This window comes from Fulmarus glacialis, unplaced genomic scaffold (assembly GCF_000690835.1).
Source record: "Fulmarus glacialis isolate BGI_N327 unplaced genomic scaffold, ASM69083v1 scaffold5976, whole genome shotgun sequence".
Classification (NCBI taxonomy): Eukaryota; Metazoa; Chordata; class Aves; order Procellariiformes; family Procellariidae; genus Fulmarus; species Fulmarus glacialis.
In genome coordinates, this window is record NW_009219917.1 from 2,851 (window position 1) to 11,617 (window position 8,767).

The following is an 8,767-nucleotide window of genomic DNA, read 5'->3' on the forward strand; positions in this document are numbered from 1 at the left end:
CCAATACAGTGAATTTATTATATGTTGCAAAATCAGCATTCAGCTTTTTAGTGTACAAAAAAGACACTAGCTCTTAAGAAAAGATTAGGAAAGCTGAAGACTATGCTGCCTTTAAATTGTAACATTTTGGCAAAGTGAAAAGCTCTTTTGTAAACTCCAACTCCATGGCTCAATATAGTTTTATCCACAGTACAATATTACAAAGTAAAACACAGTATCAATAAGTTAAGATCATACTTAATCACCTAGGACTGGTTTCTATTAACCCAAAAAGCACAAAATTTGCCTAGCTTCATAATCTCTAAAGAAAAAAAAAAAGGCAGATTCGACTACAATTCTTTAACACAGTCCAAAAGAAAAGTGAAGCAGAAAGTTGTTGAATGCTAATTGGGTCTCACAGTTTGGATATTCATTAAATATTTTCAGTTTTTATATTCAAATTTTAGAAGTTCCAGAATATACATGTAAATGTACACAATACATCTTTGTATACAACTCTGTTTGCAAAAATATCTTATAGCAGATGTATAAAGATTGAGATCCATCTCTATCCCCCTCCCCCCCAAAGCAACAAAAACCACCCCATTCAAAATATTAAGGATCAGAAGGAGAAGTGTTTCCATGGAAGAATTTACTCATCCTGGGTTTGTAGCTGCTGCCTCTTCTGCCATCCGAGTTTCGGGCTCCTCACGCACCGCAGTTGGAGATGAAGTCCCACCAAGCCCGGCGGCTCAGCGCACTGCCGGGTGGACGCGGTGGGTGGGCGCTGGGAAATTCAGCCTTGCCACCGAGAACACCGAAATTTGTGTAACCGCCGGCTGGCGATGCCGCTCGCAGGTCTGGCACCGACCAGGTTTTGCAGTGACAAATCTCACAGCAGGTCCGAGAAAGCGCGGCATCCCGGTTCCTCCACACAGCCTAACGCCCCCTCCCAGATCCCTGCGGCTCCGGTGAAATCCACCTCGGTGCACAAATTCACAGCCACGGGAGGTTTGTTGGAATCTTAACCTAAGCGAGGCTTGAGCTCGGACATCGCCACCAGCCACCGCTTAAGAAACTCCTGCACCGGTAGGTGCAAGACCCCGCTGAGCAGGAGGACAAAGTTTTCTGGACAAAAGCTCCTCGCCTTTAACTCGCGCATATTTTCCAGCTTTCCCTGACGAGCAGAAGCACCGGAGGCAGGCAACATTACACGAACAGGTACGCCCGCAAGAGAAACGGCTCCCTAACCTCCAGTCGTCTTTATTTGGAGAGGAAGAGATGGGACCAAAGTGTTCCCCAAGCCCCAAGATGCTCGTCGGGACTTCCCTAGCGGGGTCTCGGGTGCTCACCCTATGGACCACCGCGCTCCTCGGACATCACATCTCTTCCCCCCCTCTCCTTCACCGCTCCACTTCTGAACAGGTTTGGTTTTGCAGACCAGCAGAAAAACGTGGCTGTCCAGTGGCAGTCCGTGGACCACGGCCAGAGGGTGGCCGGGCCAGTAACGCGCAGCTCAGCCGCGTCCCTTCAGCTGTAGGCTTTCGTTTGAAGAACGGGATGGCGAAGTCCTGGTGAGCGCTGGATGCAACACGGCAGGGAGAGAAACTCAGAACATTGCAAGTGACAAAGCAAAGCGGTGGCCCTGGCCGGACAACGCAGCAAAACCAATCTAGCCAGAATGGAATTATTATTAATTTTTTTTTTCTTCTTTTTTTTTATACAGCAGATGGACCCACTTTTTTTTGGGGGGGCAGGAAAAAAAAAATACTCCTCATGTAAGAACTGTTTCCCTCCTTAACTCTGCCATTCCGCTCCTTCAAAGGGTGAAAGACTCTTCAGTGCAACCTCCAAGGGAAGGAGACGCCACAGGAAAGTAATCCTTTACTTTGAGATAAACGGAAGCGGGAAGAAGTCAAATCACAGAGGCTGGCAGGATTAAAAGGGGAGAGGGGAGAAAAAGAAATAGCAGAGTTAAAGGACACCTTTGTGCTTTTTGGCGTGTTTCTCACACCCTGGCCATACTCTAAAAATGTTCCCTTCAAGTCCAAAAAAAAAAAAAATCAAGAAGAAAGACTGCACCGAGAAGCTGGCTAGATAAAGCACAACAGTGGAAGTGACCCGCATGGGAAAACACTACCTCACTTCTCTCACGCTCGGGCGCCTGCTCTGAGAATGATTTTCTGCTGCTGCTTCTTTGGAAAGACACAAAAAACAGAAGAAGAAAGCATCGCACCCCCCGCCCAAAACACCCCCCTCTCCTCTCTCACGGGTCAGTACAGGTAATAAAATAACTTCTCTGGGTAACTATCCGATAAGCTTTAGTAATACTGCAGTTATAAGACAGGAAAGGTTCTGAAACACTTGGCCTAAAAGGAAAAGGGAGGCACAGTTTTAGAAAAAGATGCTTTTTTTTTTTTTATACAAAAATAGACCATAGTCTCATTAGCAATTAATAAAATTGGCTGCCTTGGTATAAAATTATAAAAGTCAAAGACAGACAGGTCTCAATCTTCCCAGCATTGGTATGTGAAGGTTAATGCAGGCAGACTGGACCGCGCATGCTGGAGAGGCCACTGCAAAACGTTTACGCCCGCTGCTTCCAAACGCACAAGCGGATAAAAAAAAAATTGTTGGTGGGTTTTTTTTTTTCTCCTTTTTCTTTTTTTTACATGAAGGATCCACTTCTGCACTGCACAAGGCACTCAGTGCAGATCCCCGGGCTGATCCCCTCCTACTGACACAACCACCTCAAGAGAGCACACACCGGAGATGACAAAAGCAGGAACAAACAACGAGAGCTCTGGGTACTTGGTGTATTTAACGCGGTGCCATGTAGAGCAGACAGCTTGCATATGAACAGTCGCAGGTGCCAGAGAAGGAGGTAACCTAGCAGCATTCCAGTTCCTCACCATTTGAAGGACAATTTGTAACCCAGTGGACCTGGGCCAGGGGTAATTACACTTCATGCCAAACTTTAATCCATGAAAACTACTGATTCTTAACCTTTGGGAGCTTCGTTCACTTTAGGCAAGTTTTCCCTTAAGTGTCAAACGCTGGCTTCAAATAAGCAGATTTTTTTCATTTGTTACATTCCGACATTCAGAGAGGCTAAAACTCGAGAGGACCGTGCCGGGCGCTGGGCTTGTGACCCAGCTCAGACGCGGACATGACAGATTCGGCATCGTAAGTAATCCCCAACTTCTTCAACCACGAGGAATTAATGCTCGTCTCTGAAAGGAATCTAGTTGTATAAAAGGGAACGTAACGTCCAGGTGACTTTTTTTGCCCTACCCAGTCCAGATTAGTGCCAGCTAAAACTGCTGTTGGTCATACTCTGCTATCAGTTTTTTAATATGAGCCAGTTTGTTGTGGAGGTATTCGCAGCGGTTCTTCTCTTGGCTGTAATTGGGGTTAGTCTGTAAAGAAAAATGAAAATGCAGTGACGGAAGGCAATTCTTCAGAATTTGGTGACACCTATGCTGAACCCAGATGAGGCTATTGGACCTCAGAGCATAAATATATGACCAAGGAATGAAGCTCTTCTAGCTGCAGGAGTAAATACCCATTTAAAATGGACCCACTCTGGTCAAACAAGGCAAAGAACAAAATCCCTTTTCATCAATACCCAGCTCCAGCAGCCTCATCGCAGGAAAACGACTGCAGCTTGAGCAAGGCTCAGCCTAACTCAGAGCAGCTGGGCCACACACCTTAGCTTCCAGCAAGCACCACCTGCCCTTTGCCCCATGTTAGCACCGAATTGTGCAAGTCTGGGAGCTTTAAAACAAAGATGAACTTGCAACACACAGGGAATCTCTTCAAAAAGCTCCTAAATCCCTCAGGGACAGCACAGCTCAGGGCCATATTCGTAGATTTAAAAAAAACCAAACCCCACCCCTGGTGTATGGATGCCCCAGCCTGCCTCAGCATTTCTACCTCATCCAGCTAAATCACAAATCCCTCCAGCCAACAACTGCTGCTTTACGTATACATACAGAGATGTGAAGTATTCTGCGTGCCCCACACACCAAAAAGCCCCGCTGAGCCCCGCAGGGGACTATGTACCCAAGTGATTCACACTAGAGACTGCGCTCAAATCGTACCCCATATACCAGCAGACCCCAAGACCTGGAGGATCCTGTTATCACTCAGCCTGTGCATCTGAAATACAAACTGTTCTTTCACTTGACGGGATAAAGGCACTAATTCAACACATCTCGCTCTTGTGCTAGCATGCCACTAACACAGCTGAATGCTCCCCAGGATCCAAGGAGCAGTCTCGACTCCCCACAAACCCTTTCTGATCCAGGAAGGGATCACTTTTTGGACGAGCTCGAGCTGAACAAAGATCTGCTAGAAAGCTTCAGAGACTGGGTTTTTCACTTGGCAAGTACCCATCCCTTTCAGTCACTAGGGGCACCACCCAAAAGCCTTTTTTGTGGCCAGCTATTTTTACTTACCTTTTTAATTTTCCGATATTCCTGTAAAATTTGATCATGGATGGTCTAAAAAGGAAAAGATAGCTTATTATTTTCAAAAGAGCCAACAGTCCTGCAACCTACTGCAGTAGGCAAGCATTTACTGATGGCTCAACATACACGTTTCCTCCAAATACTGACCAAAATCTACTCCCCTCCACGACTTCCCCCGTGAGATCTGATGGCTACAACCAGCCTCACTGGCTGACTGTACTGGTGCTGACACCAGAAGCACTGGAAGGATCAGGCCCCATTCCCCAGCCATGACAACTACCTGTAACAGGCACTTGGGTTGGCAGGATAATTGACATTTCCTCCACAGCTCAGACTAATTTTTCCCCGAGATATAAAAATAATTCAGTGAGGAATTACTGAATTTCTCAGAGAGGGGAAGGATGTTTGAGGGAAGAAATAGTGCTTAGTACAATAGGTGCTCTGTAAAAATGTTTATTATATTCAATGAGACTTACTTTCTCAAGATAATGAATAGTTAAAGCTCTTTCAACTATTCGACAAGTCGAATAATGCTACCTTATTAAGATCAAAGATTCCAAAGAAACAGATGACCCCGCACTAACTCCCCTTCGAGCCCCGATACACTACCATATGTGCGAATATGAGTTTTCTGGCTGGAATACACTAATAGCTTCCAGCAGCTTTTGGCTGAAGACGCCAATTGTCTCACTGAGGCCTTTCCTTGTCAACAAGTACCATGATGTGTGCTCCAGCTTGAAACCGAAAGAACACAGAGCTGTTTTAAGAACAGTCTACAAAGCTGTCAGCTGTGTGCACGTTCTGCATCCACCAGTTTGGGGCTCTGGGCAGTACGTTTTAGACACCAACCCATCCCAAACAGCCCCACATACAGAGCAACTAAAACGAGCTGTAGCATTGTCACTTGCAGAAATCGCTTTTGGAAAGATGTATTTCTGTTTCTACCTTATATTCTTCAGAGCCCTGCAAAAGCTGCTTCAGCTTGGCATCTAACTGCGTAAACCGTCGAGTTATCCTCTCTATCCGAGCGTGCAAGTCTCTGTACTCGTTGTATTCTGCATTGAAGTCATTTTTGTAACTCTGACGCTGCTCCGAAGAGGAAATGGCTGCGTATTTTCTGGAGGGAGAATAGTTTAGTTAATCGGTTTAGTAAGTCTTCTCTCCAGACAGCACGAACACTGCAATGCCAAAACCAGGATGACAGGTCTACCAGGCGACTGCATTTGAAAACAAATCTCACGATTTGCATTACAGTAGCATGGAGGTAACTGTCAGGATTATTGTCTTGACCTCTGCGTAAAACAAGACAGTGTTTGCTCCCAAAATTTCCTATCTATGCCAGATAGGGTGGAATAAGCAGGTACAGCAAAGCCTGGGAGCAGCTGAGGGTGTAGGAGGACGTTCAGATAGCACTGCTACAGCTTTTCTAACTCCTGCTGTCCCGCAGAACATGGAGTTCTGCATCTGTGCCAGACCTTGGAACAGCAGCAAAAAGATGCTTCCAGTGTTAGGAGTCTTTAAAGGAACACAAAAAGCATTCAGCTATCGTTGCAAAATGCTCACAGTATGACTGTGTCAAGCGCACCACAAGGAACCATGTTGAATAGACTGAATATATCTCCACTACCTTCTGAAGACACCCAACGTGAATTGAAGACAAGAGCTCATGCTTAACATTTGTGCCTTTGAGGCCCTTTGAAAGTTATTCAGCTCAACAAAAAGCAATTAAACCTGACGTTTTGCAGAAAGCCTAGCAGCCAGTCCTCTCTGATGGTAAAACTCATTTCTTTGTAGGCGATGACTCTAATTTGCCACCTTACTCTGTCTGCAGCAGTGCCAGCTCAGTGCATGAACACATATAAGCTAACTTAGGTATCAAATTAAGGGAAAAACTTTCACTCCATTAACCTAACGCGCTCTAGCCTTCAAGAACTGACTCCTTGCTAGGGGTTGGTACAAATAAGCATCTACACAGGATACGCTACTATGAGATAAGGGAAGTTGTCCTCACCAGTATGAAACATATGCCTCCATGATCAAAACAGCAGTGACAGCTCTTACAATTTAAGGAGCTGACCACCAAAACAGTCACATCGTACCAAAAAGTGAGACAACAGACCTTACAGGAGTTCATAAACCTTACACTATTTCTTTGGAGATGGACCGAGGAGCTGTAATATCCCTCTATAGGAGGGATCAGCACATCTGTTGCAAGAAAAAAACCCCAGCCATCCACATTCTTCTGAATGGTACTAGAAAAGTCAACTCAAAGCGGTTGTTTGTATCGTTCATACAGCCCAGCAAACCACAGTTTTGTAACCATACAAGAACCCTATATATCTTCCAGTCAACTCCAGGGACTGCTCCTGCGGATGCCTCCTCCTCCTCCATCTCTTCCCTCTAAGTGATCACTGCACAGCCAAACCAGATCTGATGGCATTAAAAAATCCAGGCTGAGATGTGCACAGGGAATATCACCCACAACTACACTTCTTCGCTATGATAGAGCTTTGTTTGTAACAGGTTTGGGTTTATGCAGATTTTTGGCTTTATGCACAGGGATTTTTGTGCTTCAGCAGACAAGTATCTTGTTTAATTAACCTCAAGGGGATCTGATTAAAAAGTCAAGAGGTGAAACAAGTCACATCCTAACCCACGGGTTATAACCTTGCCATGAAGAATACTTCACTGGTTTATGTAGATGATTTTGGCGCTGAACAGGGGAAGAATTAACTAACCTCTCAAAATCCTTTCTTGCCCTGCCTTCCATAACTAAAGCAGATAATTTCCTCTCAAAGTTTCCAAATGTAACATGGAGATGTTTAATCCTCTCAAACCCCTTCAAGGTATGATGTTTCTTGAAGTACTCTGAGAATGTGTTTATAGGAAGATAACCTTGAACTCCATGAGGAGGTAAAGAACAGATCTGACACCAAGTTTAGTCTCAGGAACTATCTGCAAAGTTGGATTTACTCTTTCTTTTTTTTAAACCCACCTTACAAAGTTTTATCGAGTAACAATAAAGTACAACAAAAATCCCCACTACATTGTGATTTTTAGCTTGAAACATGATCCCAAAGTGATGAAGCAACTGATAAATGTACTTACAATAAATAATCTGGCATTTCTGAAGTTGATGTTGGTACACTAGAATTATTGCATGTTCCATTTAAACCTGAAAAAATAAAGACTTGTTTATAGACATCCTTAAACTTTAAAGCTCTATGCAACTAAACTTCAAATTCATAAACTTATTTGCAATATATAGTTTATCAAATTCTAAAGGATTTCTGTTTTGCTTTGAACTGGCAAAGACAGAAGATCCACAATAAGGTGGGTGAAACCTCAAGGCTTCTCTAATATTTGTCTGTCAGCAAAACAGTATCAACATTAGCCAATGCACTGGGCAGCAAAAAAACTTAATTTAATTGGTTGATAAACACTGTCTGCAGGGAGGGATAACACTGATATCACCACTCCTAAACTGCAAAACAAATTGATGAGTCCAGATGAGCAGAAGAGAGAACTGAGCAAGGTGCACATCTTCTTTTCTCCTGATTTTACACTATATAGATTCCTACTGTTGATACTCTGGACTCCTATAGGGTGCAAAGAGGTTTATAAGGCATGCAGCTTTTTCCTCACATAGCCCTACTGCCCTGTAGACAAAGTGCTCTCTGCTCTATGAAGTTGAAGAAACACGAATCAAGCATGGCTCAACTAAGAATGTTTAGGAATTTAAGCAAAGGGACCCAAGACCTGGGATTCTGAACGTGAGCCTGAAACAGATCCCATCCTCAACCTAAACCGAACACCGCATTACTAATGTGGAGGAAGAAAGCAGTTGTATATAGGTTTGAAAAGGGATACTTCTCAAACTGTGTATTACACTGAAAGCCCTAATCAGAAAGTCAAATGCATCCATGAGAAGGCACCAAAACAAGAGGCCAATGGAGAAGGCTGCAAAGGATTTAATTCAACTGCTTTGCAAAAACGTATTTCTTCCTTCCAAGTCTGTTACTTAGAGCAAGCAGTACCTTGATTGCGCAGTTTCCCCAGATGCTCAGGAAAGGTACGTGTGAGCCCCAGGCCTCACCCATCCCTACACTCACCTACACTACTTTATGGTTATTACCCCAGATAAACTGTAGGGAGCATGAAATGCTCAAGTAGTAAACATAGGCATGTAAAAGCAATAACCTAATTATACCTTTTTAAAAAAATCTGTTTTTCTCTGGATTTCTACAGAAAGGCTTTCCCAAGCAGAACGGAAGAACGGCAGAAAACTCGTGTCATTATGAACACCGCAGTCCCAC

The 8,767-nt window shown here is 44.1% G+C and overlaps 1 protein-coding gene across 1 annotated transcript in view; it reads right to left on the reverse strand.

Annotated features, from left to right (window-relative positions):
* Positions 1-3,293: 3,293 nt before the first annotated feature.
* ELL (elongation factor RNA polymerase II) overlaps positions 3,294-8,767 on the reverse strand; it is a gene marked incomplete at its 5' end in the record, with an annotated part of 26,917 nt that continues 21,443 nt past the window's right edge. The window contains 4 exons of the mRNA XM_009580549.1: positions 3,294-3,398; positions 4,440-4,484; positions 5,397-5,568; positions 7,560-7,626. Coding sequence (XP_009578844.1) covers positions 3,294-3,398; positions 4,440-4,484; positions 5,397-5,568; positions 7,560-7,626 — 389 coding nt within the window. The remainder of the gene's footprint in view (positions 3,399-4,439; positions 4,485-5,396; positions 5,569-7,559; positions 7,627-8,767) is intronic.